At 51.4% G+C, this 24191-nt stretch overlaps 10 protein-coding genes across 10 annotated transcripts; 3 read left to right on the top strand and 7 right to left on the bottom strand.

The window, feature by feature from the left end:
• Nucleotides 1–1202: 1202 nt before the first annotated feature.
• On the top strand, nucleotides 1203–4531 carry COCVIDRAFT_13395 (hypothetical protein; the record flags this gene model as incomplete). The annotated part of the gene is made up of 2 exons (XM_014704224.1): nucleotides 1203–1408; nucleotides 1477–4531. The coding sequence occupies 2 exons, from the start codon at nucleotides 1203–1205 to the stop codon at nucleotides 4529–4531; spliced, it is 3261 nt and encodes a 1086-aa protein (XP_014559710.1).
• Nucleotides 4532–5010: 479 nt separating this feature from the next.
• Nucleotides 5011–9519, bottom strand: COCVIDRAFT_24001 (hypothetical protein; the record flags this gene model as incomplete). Its single annotated transcript, XM_014704243.1, has 3 exons — nucleotides 5011–5928; nucleotides 5981–8608; nucleotides 8671–9519. 3 exons carry the CDS (start codon nucleotides 9517–9519, stop codon nucleotides 5011–5013), a joined length of 4395 nt encoding a protein of 1464 aa, XP_014559729.1.
• A 1263-nt stretch (nucleotides 9520–10782) lies between these two features.
• On the bottom strand, nucleotides 10783–11888 carry COCVIDRAFT_63381 (hypothetical protein; the record flags this gene model as incomplete). The annotated part of the gene is made up of 2 exons (XM_014704318.1): nucleotides 10783–11640; nucleotides 11703–11888. Coding segments are annotated over 2 exons (1044 nt in total), but the record flags the coding sequence as incomplete, so codon positions are not given.
• A 182-nt stretch (nucleotides 11889–12070) lies between these two features.
• Nucleotides 12071–12931, top strand: COCVIDRAFT_13392 (hypothetical protein; the record flags this gene model as incomplete). The annotated part of the gene is made up of 1 exon (XM_014704223.1): nucleotides 12071–12931. One exon carries the CDS (start codon nucleotides 12071–12073, stop codon nucleotides 12929–12931), a length of 861 nt encoding a protein of 286 aa, XP_014559709.1.
• Nucleotides 12932–13218: 287 nt separating this feature from the next.
• Nucleotides 13219–13687, bottom strand: COCVIDRAFT_90920 (hypothetical protein; the record flags this gene model as incomplete). The annotated part of the gene is made up of 2 exons (XM_014704317.1): nucleotides 13219–13322; nucleotides 13390–13687. The coding sequence occupies 2 exons, from the start codon at nucleotides 13685–13687 to the stop codon at nucleotides 13219–13221; spliced, it is 402 nt and encodes a 133-aa protein (XP_014559803.1).
• Nucleotides 13688–14836: 1149 nt separating this feature from the next.
• On the bottom strand, nucleotides 14837–15290 carry COCVIDRAFT_90805 (hypothetical protein; the record flags this gene model as incomplete). The annotated part of the gene is made up of 2 exons (XM_014704316.1): nucleotides 14837–14961; nucleotides 15023–15290. The coding sequence occupies 2 exons, from the start codon at nucleotides 15288–15290 to the stop codon at nucleotides 14837–14839; spliced, it is 393 nt and encodes a 130-aa protein (XP_014559802.1).
• A 500-nt stretch (nucleotides 15291–15790) lies between these two features.
• On the bottom strand, nucleotides 15791–16502 carry COCVIDRAFT_13389 (hypothetical protein; the record flags this gene model as incomplete). Its single annotated transcript, XM_014704222.1, has 3 exons — nucleotides 15791–16050; nucleotides 16161–16243; nucleotides 16345–16502. 3 exons carry the CDS (start codon nucleotides 16500–16502, stop codon nucleotides 15791–15793), a joined length of 501 nt encoding a protein of 166 aa, XP_014559708.1.
• A 1684-nt stretch (nucleotides 16503–18186) lies between these two features.
• On the bottom strand, nucleotides 18187–20081 carry COCVIDRAFT_91033 (hypothetical protein; the record flags this gene model as incomplete). Its single annotated transcript, XM_014704315.1, has 4 exons — nucleotides 18187–19053; nucleotides 19168–19468; nucleotides 19516–19802; nucleotides 19854–20081. 4 exons carry the CDS (start codon nucleotides 20079–20081, stop codon nucleotides 18187–18189), a joined length of 1683 nt encoding a protein of 560 aa, XP_014559801.1.
• Nucleotides 20082–20946: 865 nt separating this feature from the next.
• On the bottom strand, nucleotides 20947–21779 carry COCVIDRAFT_91148 (hypothetical protein; the record flags this gene model as incomplete). The annotated part of the gene is made up of 3 exons (XM_014704314.1): nucleotides 20947–21023; nucleotides 21075–21682; nucleotides 21736–21779. The coding sequence occupies 3 exons, from the start codon at nucleotides 21777–21779 to the stop codon at nucleotides 20947–20949; spliced, it is 729 nt and encodes a 242-aa protein (XP_014559800.1).
• Nucleotides 21780–22066: 287 nt separating this feature from the next.
• On the top strand, nucleotides 22067–24169 carry COCVIDRAFT_35078 (hypothetical protein; the record flags this gene model as incomplete). Its single annotated transcript, XM_014704313.1, has 2 exons — nucleotides 22067–22927; nucleotides 23045–24169. 2 exons carry the CDS (start codon nucleotides 22067–22069, stop codon nucleotides 24167–24169), a joined length of 1986 nt encoding a protein of 661 aa, XP_014559799.1.
• Between the last annotated feature and the right edge of the window lie 22 nt (nucleotides 24170–24191).

Raw genomic sequence — 24191 nt, 5'->3', positions numbered from 1 at the left:
CCACGCACGTGATCCGGGGCCATGGTGTAGCCCTATCCCTCAGCGGCTCCAAGCTCCCAAGCCTTGCAACAACGTTCCGACCTTCGCAGAGCCGCAAGACGTTTTCCGGCCGATCAGAGCCCCCAGCGTCTTCACCTTCCTGTCTCGATGCTGCCAATGCTGTTTCTTGGCTCAACATCTGAGCATGACACCACTCTCCCCGCATCCATCGGCCATTTGCCCGCGACAGCCCTCTCCACGTATCCGGCCGCGCGATGAGTTCCCCAGCGGTTGCAGTTGCATTCCCCCGCGGCTGTGCACTATCACCATGAGAAGGGAGAATACGCTGCGGGTCTATTTCTGGCTGCGACGGCTTGTCACACGCTTGATTCGCCATCCCCCCGCCTTAGCCAACTGACAAGCCTGTTGGTGTGTGGCGAGCGTGTGTGGCAGTCAGCAGCTAACACTGTGTAGTGTACAAGAGTAGTGTACACCGATTATGGATATATTGCTTGCTTATCCTCGCATCGTGTAGGCGTACAAGCTGCTCGCAGCGTCGACAGACGGCGGCATGGACGGGGTGCTTGTACAACGTCATTGCAGCACTCAACCGGTTCGCATGCACATGTAGGGCTCTCAACGACAATGGACGGGGTCGGTATCTTCGCGCGAACAAGCAGCACGCTGCAGGCCAGCTTGTTTGGTGCCCGCCCACGGATGTTTCGATGCCAACAGCCTAAAAGTCTGGGCATCGTGGCATCGCCGCTGACAGCCACCCATGTGCCCAGTTGCATCCGGAAATCGGCGACGGAATTTCTTGGACTCCGCTAGCCAAGCCTCTTATCGTTTGCCATGGAGCAATCACGGCTGGTCCGCCTCGTTGCGAAGTGCCACTTGTAACATGCACAGCCAAATCAGTGGCTTCGTTTGCCTTGCCGACGCATCACCTGACTGCTCTTGTCGCTGTAATCATGCCCGCTAACGCACCACCTGCTGGGGGCGCATCCCCATGCATCGAATAATGAGGCGCCCGTCAATGAGCTCGTCCAAGACATCCCCACGCTTGGAGGGGCCCACGCTGCCCGCCTAGCGTGCTCAACCCCGCCATCGCCTGGGGAGCAAGCAGCCAGGGCAAAGCCGCCTATAACTACGCCCCCGCCATGGCTCTCCAGATTCCCCCCCTCTACCACCAACACGCTACCAGTGTTACCAAATATACTTGAATGGGTGAAACTGTGCTGCCTAACGTCGAGGAGACTTCTCCCAACGTCGATGAACCCCCTATATGTGGTTTAAAGAAACCGCATGCTGCACCAACCCAACGGCCTCACCAGCCACACCCTAGCGATGGCGATACTGCGCCCGCACTCCACGCTCCGCACACCCTCTCCTCCGAAGAGGTTGCCGAGCAACTGCGAGTGGACGTCCAGTATGCCTCTCACTTTTGTTGTTGTTGTTGTCTTCTCTGTCAAAGAGTGCTGCTAACCACGACCCTAGCCATGGACTCTCTCACACTGAAGCGGAATCTCGCCTCCAGCTCCATGGCCCTAACAAGGTTAAGGGAGCTGAAGGGCTTTCCATGTGGAAAATTCTGCTAAGGCAAATCTCAAACAGTCTTACCTTCGTTCTCATCATTGTCATGGCCATAAGCTTTGGCATTAACGACTACATCGAAGGTGGCGTCATCACTGCAGTCATCCTCCTCAACATTGTTGTCGGCTTCTGGCAGGACTACCGAGCTGAGAAGACCATCGAGTCCCTCAAGAAGCTCACTGCCCCAGAAGCCACCGTCACCCGCAACGGCACTGCCGACATCAAAGTCAAGGCAGTGGACCTTGTCCCTGGTGACATTGTGCAACTGTCCGTCGGTAGCATTGTCCCCGCCGATATCCGCCTCATCGACGGTGTCAACGCATACACCAACGAAGCATTCCTCACTGGAGAATCCGCGCCTGTTGAAAAGACTCCACTTAAAGTCTTCGACGATGATGACCTCGCCACTGGTGACCGAACCAACCTCGCCTTCTCGGGCAGTGAGGTTACCTCTGGACGCTGTCATGGTATCGTCGTCGCTACCGGCATGAACACTGAGGTTGGAAAGATTGCCACCATGCTTCGCCAGAAGAAGGATGCCGCCCCTGAGTCGTCCAGCCTCATGGTCCGCATCCTCAGGCGATTCATCAACGGTGGCAAGACAATCCTCGGTCTTGTTGGAACCCCCCTCCAGATCACGCTGAGCAAGTTTGCTCTTCTACTATTCGGCCTCGCCATCCTTCTTGCCATCATTGTCTTCTCTGCAAGCAAGTGGGATGTTAATAGTGAGGTCCTCATCTATGGTATCTGTGTTGCCGTCGCCGTCATCCCAGAATCGCTCATTGCTGTCCTTACCATCACCATCGCTGTCGGTGGCAAGGCCATGGCAAAGGCCAACGTCATCACTCGAGTCCAGTCTGCCATTGAAGCTGTCGGAGGTGTTACCAACATTTGCTCCGACAAGACTGGTACTCTTACCCAAGGTCGCATGGTCGCCAAGACAGCGCTTGTCCGTGGTTCCGGAACATTCACTGTTGATGCAATCACTGATCCCCACAACCCTACTAGCGGTAACGTCGCTCTGAACAACCAGGCCATCAACATTGATGACTTCAGGCCAGACGCCCACCTCAACCGCTTCTTGCGCACCATCGCCCTGTGCAACAACTCAAAGGTTATCCCACCGTCCGAGATACGCATCGAGCCTTCAAGCGACAAGAAGGTAGCTGCTTTCGACCATGCCACGAGTGGAGATGAACGCGACACCGACGCATCTACCATTGATACCATCTCCCGTCCACCTACTGCCATCATGCAGGGTGTGTCGGAGGGCATCTGGGCAGCGCATGGTGAGCCCACTGAAGTGGCTCTCCACATCCTTGCTTCCCGCTTCAACATGGGCAAAGAACAAGTCCTCGCCACCTCCAACATCCATCTTGCTACCGAGTTCTCCTTTGACTCCAAGGTTAAGAAGATGAGTGTCATCTACAAGGATAACCACACTGGCCATATGGACGTCTACACCAAGGGTGCGACTGAATTCATGATGCCAGCCCTTGATGTTACCGAGCAAGAAAAGGCCGACATCCTCGAAGCCGCTGAGAACATGGCTAACCAAGGTCTGCGTGTTCTCTGCATTGCCCACAAGCCTCTCCAACCTAATGCTGACATTTCTGAACGTGACGTTATCGAATCAAAGCTCAACTACCTCGGTCTCGTCGCCATCTACGACCCCCCTCGCCTTGAGACCAGGGGTGCTGTTCGCGAATGCAAGATTGCCGGTATCACTGTTCACATGCTTACTGGTGACCACCCTGGTACTGCCAAAGCCATTGCCAAGGATGTGGAAATCATCGACGAGTATACGCCCGACTCAGCCATCATGGTCGCCAAGGACTTTGATAGGATGACTGATGCGGAGGTCGATGCCATGGAGACTCTTCCTCTTGTCATTGCCAGATGTAGCCCAACGACCAAGGTCAAGATGGTTCAGGCCCTCCACCGTAGGGGTCGCTTCTGTGTCATGACTGGTGACGGTGTCAACGATTCGCCAGCCCTCAAGCAAGCCAACGTCGGCATGGCTATGGGTACTGGTTCTGACGTCGCCAAGGATGCCGCGGAGATGGTGCTCACCGACGACAACTTCGCCTCCATTGTCAAGGCTGTTGAAGAAGGTCGACGTCTATTCGACAACATCCAGAAGTTCCTTATGCATCTTCTCATCTCCAACATTGCCCAGGTCATCCTTCTCCTGATCGGTCTCGCGTTCAAGGATCGAGAAAACAACTCCGTCTTCCCGTTGTCTCCCATTGAGATTCTTTGGGTCAACCTCATCACCTCGTCCTTCCTCGCCATCGGTCTTGGTCTTGAAGAGTCTCAGGAAGACAGCATGTTCCGCCCACCCCATGACAACAAGAAGGGTGTCTTCTCCGCCGAGCTCATCACCGACAAGTTCATCTACGGTTTCTTCATGGGTGCCCTCTGTCTCTTCTCCTTCGCTATTGTCGCCTATGTCGGTCCCGGCGGTGGCGACCTCGGCCACGGTTGCAACGAAGGCTACAACGACACCTGCGACGTCGCATTCCGCGCTCGCGCAACCACTTACGCAACCATCACCTTGCTTCTGCTCGTCACCGCATGGGAAGTCAAGCATTTCTCTCGCTCCCTCTTCAACATGTACCCCAACTCCTCGCACGGCGCTCCAAAGGGTCTCTCCGTCTTCCCCACCCTCTGGCGTAACCGCTTCCTCTTCTTCGCCGTCATGGCCGGCCTTGTCGTCGTCTTCCCTATCGTCTACCTCCCCGTCATCAACAAGAAGGTCTTCAAGCACTCCTCCATCACCTGGGAGTGGGGCGTCTCGTTTGGCTGCGTCGTTATTTACATTACGGCTATTGAGTCCTGGAAAGCTGTCAAGCGCCGCCTTGGTATCTGGTCTGGTGCTCATCGCGTCATCAGTCGTGAGGATGCCGAGGCTAGGGCTGGGCTTGGTGGTGCTGCTCCCGTCATGAGGGAGAAGTAAAGAGGAAAGAGTTGGTTAGTTTTGGTACTAAATTGTTGCCTGTGTTGTTGTGCATCTTTTTCGTTAGATCGACCTTGGTCTCTCCCTCTCATAGTGCTTTAGGTACTATTGAATGAATCATGATATGTGGCTGTGATGGGCCTTGTGCTCAGCCAAATCCAATCAAATCGTGTTTGATGCTATCTTGACTGCAGTTGTTCGTGGCATGTGTGTGGTTCGTCTTGTGGATTGAGCTTGTCCCAACCTTATATGGATGAGATGTACAAGTCCCAGCAGCTATCCACGTTGGTCAACACCCGATACCTCATAGCAAGGTATGACAATAACTCAACCACAAGCATAAGTGATAATCTCTCAACTCCAGCATATACATCATGATCCTCAAGCCCTCCTGCTTCCTTTTCCTCTATAATCCCCCGCCAGATCCATCACCTTCAACTATTCAAACCCCCCCCAAGAGGATAACTTGTTCCACAAACTCAGCCATTCCTCAAATTCGATAACCTACCCCCCGCCAAACTCGGACTCCCAGCCCTCGACCGTATCTTGGGCTGGGGCGTCGCACTCGTGCCTCTCGTCCCCACACCGGGCCTCCCCATACTTTTGAGTCTCGTAATCTCCTCATCTTTGTTCTGCAGCGCCTTCATGACGATGCCCAACTCTGCTTTCAACGTCTTGATATTGCGATCTTGGGCCTCGTAGTTGCGGTCGAGATGCATAGTCTTTAGTTTGGCTGCCTGGCCCGAAGCAGCGTGAGTGAGTTTAGCGACTTGAGCTTCGAGGTCTGCGATGCGCGCGTTTGCTGTTGCGGCTGCTTTTTGCGCGTCTTGGTATGCGGTGCGCGTGTATTCGAGCATGTTGTCGGTTGTAGCCGCGTTTTTGATTGCCTTTTCTTTCTCCTGGTGGGCCGTAGCGAGGTCTTTGCGAAGTTTGGTTATTTCGACCATTTGGGCGTCTGGGGAGAGGAGGTGTGTTGCGCGCTGTTCTTTGAGTTGTTTCTCGAGCTCGCGCAACTCAGAGGTGCGGGTGGTAAGACGTTCGGTGAGCGTAGTGTTGCTACTTTGCAGGGTTTCAAGCTTCTTCTCTGCTGCTTGTTGCTTGCCTAGCAAAAGGCGATATTCGCGCGCCAGGTTCTCATGGACTGTCTGTTGCTTGTCCCATACTTCCTCATGTTCGCGGAAGCGTTTCTCTTCTGCTCTACGCGCTTCACGCTCCGTATGGTACATTTCCTCCAGTTGAGCTAGACGTTTCTGCAGGTTTGATTCATACGCTGCAGTGCTAGGCATGGAATCGCTGATACGTGTGGTCTCATTGTTCTGATCTGAACCAGAGCTTTGAAGTGGTTGAGGCTGAGGAGTGAACCGCATCCGCTTCGAAGGATCGAGCTCTTCTTTGTCCTATACACATATTAATGATGCTGGTCTGATCATTTCTGGTAACAATACTTACCAGCAAAGGCCGCTTGAGACGCTCAGGCACCGGAGAGTTTGCCAAAGGCTGTGATAGTTGCGTCTGGTACTCGATGACATCCTTGATACTGCCAATAGATGGTATCGGCCAGCTTTGCTCTGCGCCCTCTGTCGTGTCCATGAGCCATTCAGCAACCAAGGATGCACAAACAATGTCCCGTGGTGTGTCTTCGTCAATAGCCTTGCCAATGTCTGGGCGAACGTGCGCTAGACTTGCCAGGATAGTATGCATACGCTCTACTGGACCCAGACTCGGCGCGATGTAGCGCTCAATGTGCCCAACAGTCCTAGGAATGACGAGATGGATTACTGGTACAACCTCGCGTTCGGGAGACCTGGCCCAATTCTTCTTACGGATCTGTCTTGCATCTTGGAAGCCATCGAGACAGATGATGAGGTCGGCAGGGCGCATCACGGGAGCTGCATTGCTCGGGATGATGGTGACTTGCAACTCTCCCTCCACCTCTGTCGGATCCGTCCGGTGACCTCTGGTGGGCATATTGTAATTGATGTTCTTCGCCTCGCAAAAGATCTCAAGAATGTTGAAGAGTGCATCGTCGTCCTTCTCAGTGACCAACACGACGTGCTTTTGCATGTCAGAATCCCGTAAATGATGGAATAGCTTATGCAAGAACCTGAACTTTGTCGAGTTTTCCATCCCGAATTGGGCGGCATGTGTAGCTTGTGTCATTGACATTTCATCGTTCAAGAGCCCAGACCCAGCCTCGGCAAATACCAAGTCGACGTGTGTTTCTATTGCACGGAGATATGTCAGAATCTCTTCCACTTGCGAGATTGGCTCTACGCTGTGGGGGTCCTCGAGGAATTTCTCCAGAATTTCCTTCTTGAGCGCAATATGCTGAGAATACATGTCACTTTGTCGTCCTTGGATAAACAAGGGGACAATGAACTCTTGCTCTGCAAGCTGCAGATCGTCGTTCAAGAGGCTCTCACTGTCTTCATCGTCTGCATCGCTGACGTCCATGTCTTCGGAGCCAGCAGACGGCTGTACATCTGGTGCTGCGGACTCGGTGGCTGCTGCAGCTTCGGCATCAGCATCAGCGGTTTCTGAATGAGCACCCGATGTTGAGGCCATGGTCTCATCCTGCGGGGACGCTGCTTGGGGTACACTAGGAGCATATGCAACCGTCCTTAGCGAGGTGGGTACCTGCATGGCTGGCGAGCGGTCTGGCACAGCCGAGGGAGATCGTGTGCCATCCTGTTCGGCTGTCCTTAGCAATCTGCTCGCCTTAGGCGGAGTGCTTGAAACTTCAGCTGCTGAGACAGATGCCCCAGTAGATGGCCTGTTGGCTCGTTTCCTTGGGACGAAAGGATTCTCGGTCAATTGCTTAGCCAAGGCTTCTTCCAACTGTCGCTTGACAATGTCCGCAGTGCTTTCACCCGCCATGCTGGATGAAGATGATGTTGGAACAGGGGTGTAGGGCCGTGGTGGAGCTTGTGCCTCTTGAGTTCTCAAAGAGTAGCTTGGCGGATATGGAACTGGAGATGAACTGTTATCCAAGGGCTGAGATGGTCGTTCTGGTGATTCTTGGGAAGAGTCGTGGCGTGATTCCGAATTCGCCCTATCCCCGGCGTAATCCTTCTCAATCGTGATTCGGATATCGTCAGCCGTGTCCTCTTGTGTACTTAGGACAGCTTCTAAAGACACGACTTGCGCGTTCTGCTCGCGCTCCTCTAAACAATAACTTGGTCCTGGGTCTGCTTCCGATGCAGGCGACAGGCTGCGGACAGGCTTCGATGTCACCGGTTGTTTGGACAAATTGTTGTCGCAGACCTGACTGTTTAATGGCAATGCTACTAGTTCGTGTGGCGGGTTGTAAGACGGATCTGAGGTGGTCTTGTTTGGAGCACCTGGTCCAGTGAGCAGCGCTTGGCTGTTTTGGGCTTCTAGCGTCGCACTAACACCTGCAGGTTGATGCGAACTACACCCGGCAATGCGATAATCTGGCTCGGAAGCTAACTTTGGTGAATGTGCTTGTTGCGCGAAATCAGAGATTGGATATTGGGAGTAGAATGGAGACTGATCGTCGTTTGCAACTGGATGCTCGGCTAGGCTTGGCTGGCTACTAGTAGTATCGCGACCACGGAGTTGTTGGACTACGTCAGGTTGCGTAACTTCACCAGAGGGACCAGCAGCAATTGGTAGAGGATCGCTGTCTGGCTCGCGTCGGCCAGTCTGAGGCGTCTGGCTGTCACTGAGAAATGCAGTCGAGTTCCTTGGTGATACAGGAATCTCTTCTATATTGACAAATTCCAGTGGACCCTTCTCTGCAGCCTCCGTTGTTGTCTGTGTCTGAGAAACGTGTTCCTGGAGTTGCTGCCGTAAACCAGTACTTGATTTGTTCTGTTCAGTAGGAGGCGAAGCACGTGCATAGGTCTCTTGGACACTTTCAGATTCCCCCTGGTCTTGAGTTGTCACTTGTCCAGCCTGTGATAGGCTTTTCACAAGTTCAAGCGAACCCGGAGCTGCAATTCCTTGATGCTGACTCTGTGAATCTACAACGGTTGTGTCTGCTATAGTTTCTGGAATTGACCTCGTAGGTGAGATAACCTGCAACCCCGCTCCTTGGACGATTTCAAGAAGCCCCTGTGTATATCCGTTAGCAAAGTAAAACAAGTCACTTTTTGCATGTGACATTGCGAACGTACCGAATTGTCTGCAAGATCTTCTTCTTCCTCCAGCACCTTGCTAGAACCAGTACTCTGCTGGTTGGTGCCTTCTATTTGTTGTGTGATGGGTATAAAACTGGCTTCACCAGCAGAGCTCTGCGAGTCAGGGACGATGCCGGACGAATATGGTTCTGGCCTTGCAGAAATGGGCTGTGAGCTGTCCAGATCGGTTTCCTGACTGTGGATTTGTGTAGGTCCTTGTGTAGAAGGAGATTGTGATAAAGGTATTTGAGAGACGCGCTCGAATTCGTCTCGCTCTAGACTCTGTCCACTTCGACGTATACGTATGCGAGGTGAAACCCGCAAGACTAGTCCAGGGGCTGCTGCAATACCAACAGGCGAACTTGTGGCACTAGATGGATCCCCCAAGGCGGCTCTATTATAGGGAGGCGTGGAGGGCTCCGAAGTGGACGAGGAGCGGGTGGTGGACTCTGGACTACTATCAATGACCCGCGAGTTGCGAATGCGCCTTGATGCCTGTGTCTGTGCCCTTGCCTCTGCATCTGCTTCTGTTCGTTGTTCTGAGCGACCTCTGCTACCACCCAATTCCTGCGTTTTCCGCTGCGCTTTCCGCTGCAGCCAATCTGCCACCAGTTCGTCGTTCGCGTTCTCTTCGGGCTCCCAAGTAGTTGGCCACGCTCGTCCAGTGCTCGGGTCGGTGCCTTTCCATTTAATATGGTATTTCTTGACTCCTTTGACAATGCGCTCTGCAAGAATACACTCTGCCTCCCAGAGCTTGGAATCGTCGTCGTTGGAATCAACGTATTTGGGTCGTTTGCTCGGCTTCGTTCTAGTCTGAGTGCGTTTTCTCTTAGTAGATTGCGCCATTGCTATACGCAACGTCGTCGTCCGCTGGTGGTGAGTTCGGAGCAGTCTGTGGCCATGGTGAGTGGTAATATTTATTGGAAACAATGGGTGATATTCAATGAGTAGCCATGGTGGTAAAGGCGGGACTATCCGGGCGTTGGTTGGTTGGCCCTGGTCGCGAATCACGCGAACGCGTTGGCGCGTGATTGTGCGCCGGTGCGTACTTATTGTTGGCCCTCACCAGTGACATCACCTCACCGCTAAGAAAGAGTTCACTCACTTATTTCACTATATAAGATTGAATAATGCGCAAATCATAAAATGAATAAAACATTAGGATGACGAGTGATATAGGTCGACTGGGTAATATAGAAACCTTAAATTAACTAATTCTAAGATCTTTGGAAGCAATCGCTCAGAGGAGTTTGCTTCAATTCGCCGTTACACGCAGGGTCTCATTCAAAAGTACCCAAATAGAGCCGACAGGGATACAATTACAGTAAAGGCAGTCAAGTCTCAGTATCGCCCACCACGTCCAGTACCCCTCCAATTACCCCTGTTGCTATTGTAGCCTCCCCGCTGCGGGCTACCATAACCACGTCCCCCCTGATAGCCACCCTGATTTTGATTATAGGATCCATTGTTGTTGTTCCCATACTGACTACTATGTTGTGAACTATTTTGTGGTACACTCATATTTGGAGGCGGAGGAGGCCACGGGCCTGTGTAGTTTGGTGGGGGAGGGGGCGGGACGAAAGCACCAGCTCCCTGGAACTGTGGTGGAGGTGGTGGTGGAATCCCAAAGGGCGGCATTAGTATCGGAAACTGACCCGGTTGTGGCGGGAAGGGAGGCGCATTGAATGATGACTGAGGCGGTTGAGAGTACAGCTGTCCGAAGTTTTGGGGTGGCATTACTGAAGCTTGGTATGGCTGATTACTTGGACTACCATGAGCGCTTCTGTTCTGGCCCCCCGGTCCACTCCACTGTGGTTCACGCTGGCCTTCGTCTCGATCTTGTGACCTTGGTGGCTGTCGGGATTGGTCATAGCCTTTGTGTGTCGGTTTTGGGGAGGATTTGCGGTGTTCTTGCATTCTAGCGCTGGATCTTGACCGTCGAGGTGATCGACGGCTATCATAAGACGACTCCGAGCCATGGCGGCTACGGCTACGGCTCTGACTGTAATGTCGCCGTCCTCGCTTGTAATCTGAATCCGATGAAGGCGACCGGTGACTGCGTCGCGCGTCACGAGCCGTGGGCCTGGTGGGCGCAAACTGTGCACCACTCTCCATGCGCTCGATATCCTCCCGTGCGATCTTTATGTTCTCTGGAACACCGTGCTTCTGCATATCCTGACAAAACTTCATCGACCACCCGTAGCCGTTCGCTACCGTTGTCGTCTCACCAGTTTCCTTGTCCTGTTTGACCAGCTGCCCCATAGGGTCCAAAGACAGTTTGTATTTTGCAGTCTCGCCAGTTGGGTTGTCGCCAGTCGGCCTGTATTTGAGATCAATCTTCTCGAAGAAATTGTCGAGCAAGTTGCGGACGTGCGGGGAGACGGGCTTTTTGTCTAGCTTCTGGATTTTGATTTGCGAAGGGTCGATCGGGCGGTTCGGGTGCTTGATCATGGGCTCGAGCATATAAGAGGCGGGAAGATCGTACCATGGGGCCGTTCTATCGCCATGATACTCGGGCAAAAGGTAGTTACGCTTTCGGACCGGCGTACCACCATGCGCTATAGAAAGTGCCTCGTCTGCTCTGTCTCTACATAGTTTTAGGCAATCTGCGCTGACAAGCTGGTTGACAGCCCAGTAGTTGATAATAGCTTTCAGCTTCTTCTCGAGCTGCGAGTCCTTTTCAGTCATACACGCGGCGGCTTGCTCGATCAGCTCAGCGACAAAACTGCCACACACGTCGCCAAACATGCCCTGCTTCACGGCACTCCGACGATGAAACTTGTCAGTATGGAGAACATCGTTGACAATCAGTAACAGGTCCATCCGGCTCCGGACTGCCTTCTTTGCCACTACGGGGTTGTTCAGGTCTAGGACAATGGACTTTGAGACAGAAATCAGATAGTCTCCGAGAAGAGCGATGCGGGCCTTGGAGGGAGCTATGTGCTTCACAATCCATTCTGTGCATTTCTACGGTGGGCGAATTAGTCTGCTCCCGGATACATGTGGTCGATGGCTTCATAGTAGGATACCTGGACGTTCACGCGCGTGTTCTGCTGAAGAACAGCATCTATGCCGCTGAAGAGTTGCGAGCTGACTTCCACTGACACAGGTGGCAGTCGGTCTTCATTGTCTGTTTTCTTGATGGCCTGCTTGAACTTCAACTGTGCAATCGTCAGTATAGTTGTCGCGCGCTTGGCATCATCGCTGGGTGCCATGATAGGCGACATGAACAGCAATGCGACAGAGGTTCGACTGAGAGGCGAGTGTGGACGAGAAAGGGAGTCGAACGCGACAGTCAAGTTTCCACCAAGACGATTGTTGCGCGCACAAGACGCTAAGCCTAGCGCGCCTGCCGATCTTGTCCACCCCCACCAATTTGGTTGCAGCCACCACAACCATGTCCACCAACGACGCCATCCAAGACGAGGTCACCTCCCTCAACGCCATCTTCGACGAAGGCACTCTGTCGCCCATTGATGAGCATGTGAGACTGTACAGTTTGCGCCTGCCGTCTCTGCCTTCAATTACTCTGCGCATAGAGTTTCCCGCAGACTATCCAGATGCCCCTCCATCAGTGCTAGGCACTCAGTCTGTCGGCCAGGATGTACCCAAGGGTATGGGCAGCCGGGCAGTCGACGTAGTACGGGATGTTCTTGCACGAGTATACCGACCAGGAGAAGCATGCATTTACGATTTGCTAGAAGAGGCAAGAGAAGCTTTGGAGCAAGCCGAAGAGCAGGGAGATCTTCAATTGCATGACCAGCATGAAAATGCAAACGTAGAAGACGACCACGATGTCCATGGTCTCCCTGACCCAACAGTCGATCTTGGACCGGAGCCGCCGTGGATCATTGCACCTGCTCTTACCGAGAAGAAGTCGGTATTCTTAGCCCGTGTAGCACCAGTATCGTCTCCGGCCCAGGCCAGACAATATGTTGCACATCTTCTTGCGACCGACAAGAAGGCTGCTCGCGCGACTCATAATATGACTGCGTGGCGCATCAAGGGTCCCAACGATACGAGCTATCAGGACTGCGATGACGATGGCGAGACCGCTGCTGGCTCACGCATGCTGCACTTGATGCAACTCATGGATGTATGGAACGTAATGGTTGTTGTGACTCGATGGTACGGTGGAATCTTGCTCGGCCCAGATCGATTTCGTATCATCAACACTGCGGCAAGAGAGGCTCTGGTATTGGGTGGCTTCTCAAAGGATAGTAAAGAAGGAGATACGAAGAAGAAAAGCAAGAAGTAAATATCATGGACGCCCTGAAATTGAGTATATAGTTCCATGTTGTTCGAAATATCTACTTGCTCAATGCCCAAGCTCGGAGTATACATCCCGTTTACCCTCCCTTTTCCAGAGAACCATTCCTAGGCCATGACTTGGTAAGTGTAGACTTGGTTCACTATCTCTAACCATACCCCTGTAGATCAACACGAACTCGGGCATCCCGAACCATTCTGCCACGTCTCCAGGCCTTGTATTCAACAAATCAAAGCAGAACCTATCATCCAAGCTCCTCAATTTGATGAATCATCCTAGTTGCAGAAATAACTCTGAGCACCATGGACATGGTGCTTATCGTCATAACCGCGATGCGTTCGTGTACCATTCCAGCGAATAGCGCCTTGACAAGCAGTACCTGTATCATCTACATTAGCCAACCGTCTCACCTTTCAAAGCTTGGCTTTTCATAGAGTAAGACTTACCGTCGAAGACAATACACAAGTCGCAGTACCAGTTGAAAAAATCTTCCATATGCTCAAACCCCGCCGTGTCCTTACAGACCTCGCTAGTGTACGTGAGTGTACCAGAGTTATCCCCCATCCTAGTGTAGGCGCCGCACTCTTTCACAGGAGCAGCAGCAATGGTGGTGTCCATAGCGGTGACTGGAGCGGGGTGAGAACGAGCATAAGCCACCACAGCTGCGATATCAGCTTCGTAGGTGGTTGAGTTGGGGCTGGGAATGGCGAGCGAGGAGAGCTGGGGGTGGACAGGTGCGGCCATGATGTTGGCGATGAAGAAGCCGCTGGGGACGATAACAGGGGAAATGAAATGCATGGCTGTATGTGTTTCTTTGAGTTGAGTGACTTGATAATGCATCGAGTGCAAAAGAAAAAGGGTTTATGGAGGGGAGGAAACTATATGCACATAAGGGATGAGGTATGCGGCGATTTTCATTCGTTTGTAAGGGACGGATGAGTGGGTCCAGAGGAATTTCTAATAGGCATGAAAATGGTACGGAACCAGGATCACATCTATGTTTCCACGAATTTCTCCTACCAAGACCAGTCTGGCGGGCCAATCAAACAAGCGCCCACCAACTTATGATAGGAGCGTGGCCGGGATGATATGAGAGAAATGAGATGGGAGAGATAGACTGTAGACGATATGGCGAATCTATAGGTATTAGCACGCTGCGAGTCTTATTTCGACCATAGTTCGTTGTACTGTCTTGTCGTAACCGTAGTTTAGTTGTCGTATCTAATAGAGGTGTGCCTAATATATACATATCCCTCTGAAGAAGTATTCTTATAGTATTACTAAACAGATGTTTAAGGTTTGTAGTAAGGTCTCGTAGACGCCTACCTGAACTTTTTACTTTCATTACAAAGTTGTTTTTTAATACCCGACTCCGGCAGGTTAGGGTGTGGCCTACTATTCTTTTCTAAGATTATTGATATAATACGCTACATAGCAACCAGATTAAAAAAAAGTCAAGTAACTATGATAGGATATGGTAGCAATTCAACATGGATAACGGTAACTAGGTCCTTCACTATCAATTTCTGATATTGCAGCAAGGTTTCGAGTCGAACGAGTCCTCGCAAATGAGTCTCCGCGCTAGCAATTCGCGTAATCTTACTCCAAAATTTCTTTCACTACCCTTTACAACTACATCACATTTCCCCAAACCGATCAACAAGTATTAGAAAAAAGGGGGGCGTCCCCAAAATCTCTAGAATTGTCCTAACGAGTGACTATGAAAAGATAGGAAAGTAAAACATCCATGGTAGAACTAACCGGAGTGTTGGACCCGGCTTTGCTACCATCAATCATCCAGTTCCCAACTTCTCTCGCTCTTTACGCTCTCATCCTTGCCTAGCTTCCTCTCTCTGCTCAAGCACTCAGCATCTATCAAAAGACGCGAGTCGCTTACAAAGTAATCCAAGAGCGAATAGCCAAGTTCTGGCATCCAGGCTGCTGGCCAGGCTTGATATCAACAAAGTTTCCACTCGTCGTAGAAGTAAGTTGGGAGCAAGAAAGGTTGAAGAATCGAACTGTAGATCTCAGTCAGCATTTCCAATTCTGCACCTCCCATCTTGCAGACGTATAACTCACCAGTCCTGCTAAAGTTGTTGGTATCAAAATAAGTGCTAACAAACGGCCCAACAGTCAGATCCTGGCATCCGGCCAGTCCGACCGTCTCAGATTGGATGAAGACGGTGTCTTCGACCCAGGGAGAAGGACCGCAGCCTCCGTCGTTGTAGAAGCGGGCGTAGACGCGGGGAACGCCGCCCTCCTGGCGCTTATTGACGTCTTGCTGGAGGGGGGTGGCGCTCACGGCGAGGGCGGTGGCGAGGAGGGCGGTGAGGGTTGTGAATTGCATTTTGAAAGTTGGGGTTTGGATGGTTGGTTGGATAGTAGATTGTTGAGATGAGATGAAGTGACTGGATAGCTGATGTTCTGTAGATGTGGGTGAGAGATGCTTGCTTTATATGGTTTTCTTGCTCACGATCTTCTTACATACTGCTCTGTTATGTGACTGTCATGAAAGAGGACTTCCACCGACGTTTGTGACGTTTCTTGACTTCCGCTTGCTAATAGTTGGTGGCGCAGCGGTTCTCGAGGCGATGTTGGCTGGATGGAGAGCAAATGATGTCGATGAAGTTTTCTAGTGCAGGCTGAGCTGATATCAGCAGTGGAAAACTGGGGTAGTCAAGTGATTCTGGGTGTTTTCATGACATGAGAAGAATTCCCGGGGTGGGCTAATGAGCAGTCAGATTCATGGCTAGAGAGCTGTGTTGTTAGTTGTCCTTCAGATCGGAGCACACTGCGAAGGAGATGTTGTTAATTCGTTCCACGTTCACTTACACCAACAGATTCCAGTTAAAGAAGAATTATTACTGAATCGAGAAACACATCTTGCCTTAGATTCCTTCTCATCTGCCCACCATTGACACCTGCAGCATCGACCCGAATACCAGGTCCAGCCCCGGCAGCGATCGCATGCACAGAAAATCCGCCCGAACCAACGCACACATTGACGTGGAGCCAAGGGCCAACCCACGCATCGCGGCACATCGACGCGCGGTTCTCCACGTGGGATCTTACATATGTTGCACGAACAGGCAAGTCGAGGTCATGATCTAGTCTTGGCTGTCAGACGCCACTGGTTGCCTTTTTGAGCTGTCATCATCCCTATGCCTCAACTAGGGAAAAGCTGCGACGTTGATATGTAGTGAGTGTCATATCATACTTTTGTTGTTTAGTAAACTCTTGGTGCTGTGTTGGTAGTGAGCCTCGGTCCAATATCCGTAGTAGTAGTAGTAGTATAGGAGACTGTTTGACCCTATAGCACATTGTTCACATTGTAGCAAGAAAACATTTACCCATTGTGTTACGTAAGTGGGAGGCCTAAATTTTCTCACCGCATTGCATACCACAATTGTTGGGGATCTCTAAACTCATTGGGGTAGTATGTCTTTGATTTGGTGGTGCATTTAGTGTCAAGGATATTTGAGGCTGTTGCGATAGGTGCAGATTGTATCGAACGATGCATTGGGTTATTGAGACTTCTCTTGATTGTCTTCGAGTTCATTATTGGGGTGGGTTGTGTGAAGCAGATCTCTTTCATTGACCTTTGTAGGCGCTCCATACTATATTACCTGACACTTTTACATCGCACAACCCGAAGAGAAAGCAAATTTAGCTACATCCCATCACTTTCCACTTACATCTGCCTATCTATCATACCGCTTTACAAAGACCAATACGATACACCTTACTATATTGGCATTAGCTCTAGCATGCTGCCTTGGAGCCCCTACGCCATACTTCTCAACACCACTGTTAGACATATGCCTTCAAACTCGAATACTTCGCACTCCCACTTTTTACAACCTTTGAGCCTATTCCTGGCATTCGACTTTGAGACTGACGCTGCAATGGCAGGTCCCTAAGCAGGTCGCCGATACAGGATTGGGTTTAGAGGATCTATCTCTCCGATTCTCCGATTCTCCAAGCCGTATTGAGTATAGAGGATCGGGGGACGGATTTCTCAAGCCTCATCTAGTAGGCAGTTCACACAGCACTTGCGAGACTTATAGCCCACCAGCCGAACTCGAGAATTCGCAGGAAAGATCCCATGAACCCAATACTATACAGTCAGTTCAGGTGGCACTGCGCGACTCATAGGTGTAGTCCAACCCCTCCGAAACTGAGCTCGAGGGTTGCGGGGACGGATTCTTTAAACCCAATCTGGTATCGTGGATCAGAAGAACTGATTCCCTAAGCTAAATCCAGTAGAACCGCTCACAGTCCAACTGGGCTTAAGGATCGGGAGTATAAATCCTCGACACCAGATTAGTTTGAAAAATCCGTCAACACGATCCTCGAGCTCAGTTGCAACAAATGGACGATGAACCAGATATGTGTTAATAGGTAGATAGTAGTAGCAGCAAGTTTGTACGTACTTGGGAGCTACAGACGCCTTTCACAACGCTCTTGATACCTCGGTGGGGCTCCCTGTGTGTGTGTCTGTCCAACACCGCACTCTTACAAACACAGGTGAATTCAGATAGTCAGCGTGGGGGTGGGGGGTCAGCATAACTAATTGCATTCTCAAAGGTTTCAAAACACGCTACTGGCTCAAGTAGGTAGGTCAGCGGCCGCTCTATGGTTTTCTAGAAGACAAGATGACTTCGATCAGCTTAGCCCCATATGCGCCATGTTTCAGCACGACAAACGTCACAAAAAGACAGTTCGAAAGATCGTCCATTTGTGTTACAGCATTCATCACTAAACGCCACCTCTGTCCCAAAACATACAACGTGGCTTTCTTCACTCGTTCCACGACGAACCACTGTTCGTTCCAGACTAAAACACTTCCAGCCAAACATAACCAGAACCACCCCTGCCATCAGCGAGCGACGCCACCGCGTCATTTTACACTCATTCCAACCACATCAACTCAATAACGTAAAAAACCCACGTGCAACCCACCAATCATCTTGCATCAACAAAGCCCGCATGTCGTTCGGACGCACAAGCGGGCCGCATTCCCCACTCACACTTGCATCCCGCAGAACACCCCCTCCTTCCTTCCAGCAACGCACCAGAAAATGGAGAAGATATGAGGGTCATTATGCATTATACACATACATAGTTCCAAAAAAACACATAATACCATCATAATACCCGTTCCCAAACTCCACCCAATGTCTAAAAAAACTCGCTCAAAATGCAAAATCAATATCCATCAACCACACATTCCTTCCACGGGCTTACAAAATCGCGATCCGGGGCAACGGCTTATTTTTCACCTCCTCATACACGCTCATCCTCTTCTGCTTCACAGGCCCATGCGTCATCATAACTAGCATCGTCGCACCGGGGGATCTGGGCGATCGCGGAAGAATCGGTAGGTCATCGGGCATGTTGCTGAACATGGCTCTTGCAGCTTCCGAGGGGCGGCGAGAGAGCGGGACAGGTTTACGTGGGATCTTGTGATTGGGTTTGTTGGTGTTTGGGTCGAGGGTGGTGGTTGGAGGGTTGGGATCCGTAGGGGAGGTGTCGACGGGACTGGTATCTGGACTGAAGAAGCTGAGGAAGCCGGGGGAGGCGCTGCGGATGTAGGGTCTGTTTGGATTGGGGAATGTGGGTGGGGCATCTTGTGTGGTATTGGTTGGGAGGGGAGCGCTCATGCGGTGGAACTGCTTTTCAGTGGATCCAGTGTCGAGGGTAGTTGTTATGCGGATGTTGCGAGGGCGAGGAGGAGGATGGGCGGGTGTGGGCATAGATAGGCCTTGTACGAAGGCACGCGCTATTTCGCTTGAATTGCCTCTCGATAACGAGTTACTTCGACGATCTGAGTCTGTATGTTCAGATTGTGAGCGGACACTTGGAGCAGCTGAATGATAGCTCAGGCGTTGTGGGCGGGTGAGTGTCGTCGAATGGCGAGAATAGGGACTCTGGTAGGAGGAAAACCTGCGGTTGACAACTTCGGGATGAGAATGAGCCAGTAGTGCTAGTGAAGCTGGGTTGGGATGGGCAACGCGCCATGTCGCTGTCGAAAAGTGCGCAGGTAATGATTGCCGTGTAGATCCTGGGACTACGCCAGATACAAAAGATCGCGACGAGTTTGCAAGTGACTTTTGGTATCTGTGTGGTTGGTGTGCTACTCGGAAGGTGCCAGGTAGTGAGTTTCGTCTCGGAGCAACATACTCGGCAGGAATAGGCGGCGGCGTGTGATGGGACGTGAAAACGCCTCTTCGGGGAGAAAACACTGTATAAGGAGGTGACATGATCGCACGTAGCAGAGCATCCTCTGGACTGGGCAAATCTGAATCGGCGTTCGAAGGATCGGAGACTTTAATCTCATGCAACGACTTTGGCCTGTGAAAATGTTCACGAGATTGATACATGACAACCTCCGAATCAGATGGTCCGGGAGTATAAGGTTTCGAGTACACTTCGATTGGCGGCTGGTAACCATGGTTGAGCAAATGCGCTTCGAACGGACGGCCAATACCAGCAAGAATGCCCAAGAGGGCAATTGACGAAGCACTGAGGGATTGTCAGCATATGAATGGTTGTGCAAAGATGTTACTTACAGTGAGATTACCGCGAAAGCTATTCCGACGCGACTGATATGACAGGTGAGGCCGTATTCCGAGCTGTCGAGCTCTGGTGCCATTGGCAAACAGACAGGTGTGCTTGCGACCAGTATCATGTCCCAACCGGAAGTCAGCAGCCAGAGTGCGCACATTGATCCTGCTATACGAGTAGGAACAGTAGAATTCCTTTTCATGGCGACCGAGTATCGCCGTTGTTGTTCCCATAGCTTCTGCTTCAGTGCAAGAATTGAATGAAAGATGGTATATCCAATCGTCACCAGGGCCTATAGATATCAGTATATGATCGTTTGTACCGGAAGATTGGGCTCACGTACTGATATTATCGTTAAACCCACCTGGGCGTAACTTGAAGTGTTAAATGGATCCGAGATGATCTGATAGAGGGATGCGGCGATGCAAATGATAGCGCTCCAAAGCAATACATTAAGAATGACTGTGATGAAAACGAGAGAAATCTTCCGGCGCGTGCCCTTCAAGCGGGCTTCGATGGTCGTTGTGGATGACTGGTCAGCGTTGCTACCGCTGCGACCCCGTCCAGCCATCACATGAACGGGAGCGTTGGAAAGCAGGGGAGAGACAGCTAGGTTTGAGCCAATACATTGATTGTAGAGTTAAAACAGTGCGACTGTAGTAGTAGAGGATTGAACGGCACGGAAAGCTGCAAGTAATGACTAAGGTGGGTTTTCTTGAAGGGTTGCATGAATGTGTTAAAGATCTCACACCGGCTGCGTCTCAGAAGCAACGCTACGTATGCAGCATGACTAGTTCAGCCCTATACGATGTGATGCGACACCAGGAATCCCAGCCAGTTGTTTATAAAAGTGGACTAAAGAGCTGGACGACGATGAGACAGCGCGTGTTGGCAATCGTGAAACCCATGGGTGAACGGGGTGTTGCTAGTACCCATCAACGATTGGCAACTGTAACATTTCTTCGGCACTACCAAATACGACTTGTATCGAGCCTTGCTTCCGATGCAAGCTCTTCTAGATGCGATTCGTGCATGTTTGGGTGGCAAGATGCTTTGTGAAGCACATTTGCGACTTTACCACGTCGGGAAAACGATTATGCAAGAGCCGGAGGGATATCCTAGAGCATAGCATAGTCCAAATTAAGCCAAGTAGCTGAGATGACAGACTAAATCACGTTTGTGATAGCTCCTCGAAGTTGTCGTCATTACTGCCAGGCATAGATCTGCGAGGTCAAGTGCGTGAAAAGCAACTTCACTTCGTGTTAGCCAGGTGTAGAATGCATGGTTTGACTCGCTGAAAGGAGGATATGATAATGGTATCGCAGGCACAAAGCTAGCCAGCAAGCTCTCTCGAGTGCCGGAAGCTGGGCACACGCGCATGCGGGAAGACATGCATCGGGCCGGGCCGAGGTGAGAGACATATTCCTGTCGCGCTTTCAGAGGAACAGAAGGAGGACAAGTAGAAGTATAAGGACGAATATTAGTACGCCAATACAGCAGCTGGACCAAGAGTCTTGAGAGGGGTAGTCAGCATTGCGATAAACATTTGCACCACACAACATACCTTCGTTTTTCCTGATGATATGACCGACCTTCTGGAGGCCTGTCTGGAGTTTTCCGCCAACCCGGTCAGCTACATTGTCAACGTCGGCAAGCAGTTCGCCCTGCTCCTCGAGTTCGCGGCCCATGTCGTCGGCCTGCTGGCGCAAGTTGCCAACGGTGCGGAAAACACCATCGAGCGCCTCGTCCTGTTCATGCATCAACTCCATTTGTCTCTCTTGTTCAAATGCAGCATAGTTGTCCTCGTCCTCAAAACTGTCTGGATCAGGTAACACGTCGCCATTTGCAGTGCTCTTGCCCTTGTTTTTGGCATGTTGGACCGTCTGCTGGAGCTCCTCGCGCATATTCTCGATCTCGTACCCAACATCCCTGACCAGAGTTCTCCGGCGCTCGACTTCATCGATCTCAAGCCCAAAGCGATAGGGGTCGTGTTCGACCACCTTGACGCTCTCCACCATGTCCTCAAGATCCTGGCTGAGGTCCTGTAGCGTCTGCTCGAGTTCGCTGCGGGCTTCGCGGAGCTCAGGGCTATTGGCCGAGGATGCCGATGACCGGATACGCAGATATGATTTGAATAATGGCCGCGCATTGTCGAGTGCGGTGAGCACATCGCTACCACGGGTTAACAATGCTGCCTATATGGGGGTCGTAGGGTGCCGTCTCACGCTTGAACCTGGAGGAATGGATCCTCGCCATTTAGCGACGCCATTGTATATATACACGCGACGGCCGCTTGTTATCAATTCTAATAGTGGAGGTGGGTGGATGAAATGGTCAAGTTCCAAAGAACAATGTTGAAGCGCAGCGCAGCGACAGCCTGACCGGATGACGCGTTGGAACGAACGCCTCGGCACGGACCCACCTTCCTGAAAAAAATACCCCCCACTGTCTGCTCAGAACACCACCACCACGATGTTTTCTTGATGGCCCGACTATCATCAAAAGCTTGGATACGGAAAGAGTCGACTTGTCGACGAAGAGGACTTGGCTGAGACAATGGGACCGGATACGCCTCTACCTCTTCCAGCCGAATTCACAAACACCGACGAATACGTCGAGTCACTGCTCGAATTTGCAACTTCCTCATGGCTGCTCCAGACATTATGCGGCGGTGTCCACATTTTGGACTTTTATACAAGGTCACCTGACCTTTACTCGCACATCTTGCCCCAAACATGGAGGGATTGGTTCAAGACACGCGACATCATGGATATTTTGGATTTGCTCATGAGAGAGGACCTTGGCCAGTTTGATGTGAAGCAACCAGGTGTCTCTGAAAATTGGCGAGATGGGTCACCACCGCCACGGGAGCTGCTAGATTACATTAAGACGGTTCGGAAGCACTTGCTGGCACGCGACTTTCCTCCGCCCAACTCAAACATCACAGCTGGGAAGCCTGCGATACCACGCCATATTGCCATGGGCATGAAAGTCAAGAAGGTGCACGAGGTCGATAACTTTGCACGCTACATTGAGAGACTGACTGCTGAGATTGAGGCCTCTAAGAAGAAGCCCATCACGCACCTCGTGGATTTTGGTTCTGGTCAGAATTACCTTGGACGTGCTCTTGCTGCAGCGCCCTATTCCAAACACATTGTCGCAGTGGAGAGTAAGCAACACAACATTGAGGGTGCCAAGAACATGGACATGTTGGCAAAGCTGGTGCCCAAACCTATCGTTATGAGGAACAAGAAGGAGTACAGGGCCAAAATAGGCAAAGTCAAGAAAGGCAAGGAGAATGGGGTCAATACCTCTACTGCGTCGTCCAGCGCAGATGCTCTGGCACAGGGAGAAGATGCACAAGCAGACTCACAAACAAATGAAATCACATCAAGCCCGCCTACCGAACATGAACCAGTCAGTTCAACCTTGACTAGCGGGCCACAATGTGACGACGGATGTGTGCTTCCACAAGCAACCGAGATATTTGCAAACAACCCCCCGAGTGAGGCGACCAAAACTTCTACGCTGCAGATATACAACGAGGGTCACGGTAGTGTCCAATATGTCGAGCACATCATCAAAGACGGCGACCTCACGCCAGTCATCGACCAGGTTCTGGATACCACTCGTGTACCCGAGGAAGCTGTTACACAAGACAGTGCTGTGGTTGCTGAAGCTACAAACTTGGATGCGGTGCCTAAACCTACTGATGTGAACGCCATGGTAATTTCACTTCATTCATGCGGCAACCTAGTACATTATGGGCTGCGTTCCATGATGCTCAACGCTCACATCTCAGCCGTAGCCATGGTGGGCTGTTGCTACAACTTGCTTACTGAACGTCTTGGTCCGCCAACGTACAAGCTGCCTACACTGCGTGCAAACCATCCGCGCCTGGAGTCCACATCCAGTGCTTTCGACCCCAACGGCTTTCCAATGTCAGAAAAGCTCGCAAATTACCCACTTCCATATGCCCCTCTTGATTCGCGCAGTGGCGAGACAGCTGAACAACCTAAAGGGGTTCGACTCAACATCACTGCCCGCATGATGGCCGTACAAGCACCGTTCAACTGGGGTCCTGTCGACTCAGACCTGTTTTTCACGCGTCACTTCTTTCGAGCACTGCTTCAGCGCATCTTTCTTGATCGTGGCGTAGTCTCGGCGCCCTTACACGATCAAGGTCTCACTGGCAGTGCTGTGTCAGCAAACGGTCACACGTCGCAAGTAAACTGGACACCACCCAATGGCCGTGGCCCTGGTCTCTCTTCAGACGGCACTACTACGCCTCTCACAATTGGAACACTGCGCAAGTTCGCCTACAGCGATTTCGTCTCATACGTTCGCGCCGCAATAGCAAAACTTACGGCTGATAACTCCTTTTGTGAGATCGATCCCAATTTCATCAAGGAAAAGATGGACGGTTTGACAGATGACGATATTCGGGACTATGAGGTCAGGTATGCGGAGAGGAAGAAGGAGCTGAGTGTCATGTGGAGTCTTATGGCCTTCAGCGCAGGTGTGGTCGAAGCCGTCGTGGTAACGGATCGGTATCTATGGCTAAAAGAGCAGGAAGAGGTTGAGCACGCATGGGTCGAGCCCGTCTTTGAATATAAGCATAGTCCACGCAACTTGGTGGTGGTAGGCCTCAAGAAATAAATCATCGACTGTTTAACTTGGC

Source organism: Bipolaris victoriae (assembly GCF_000527765.1).
Source record: "Bipolaris victoriae FI3 unplaced genomic scaffold scaffold_16, whole genome shotgun sequence".
NCBI classification, from domain to species: domain Eukaryota; kingdom Fungi; phylum Ascomycota; class Dothideomycetes; order Pleosporales; family Pleosporaceae; genus Bipolaris; species Bipolaris victoriae.
Note: the sequence above shows the minus strand (reverse complement) of the source record. Positions and strands in the feature narration are given on the sequence as shown.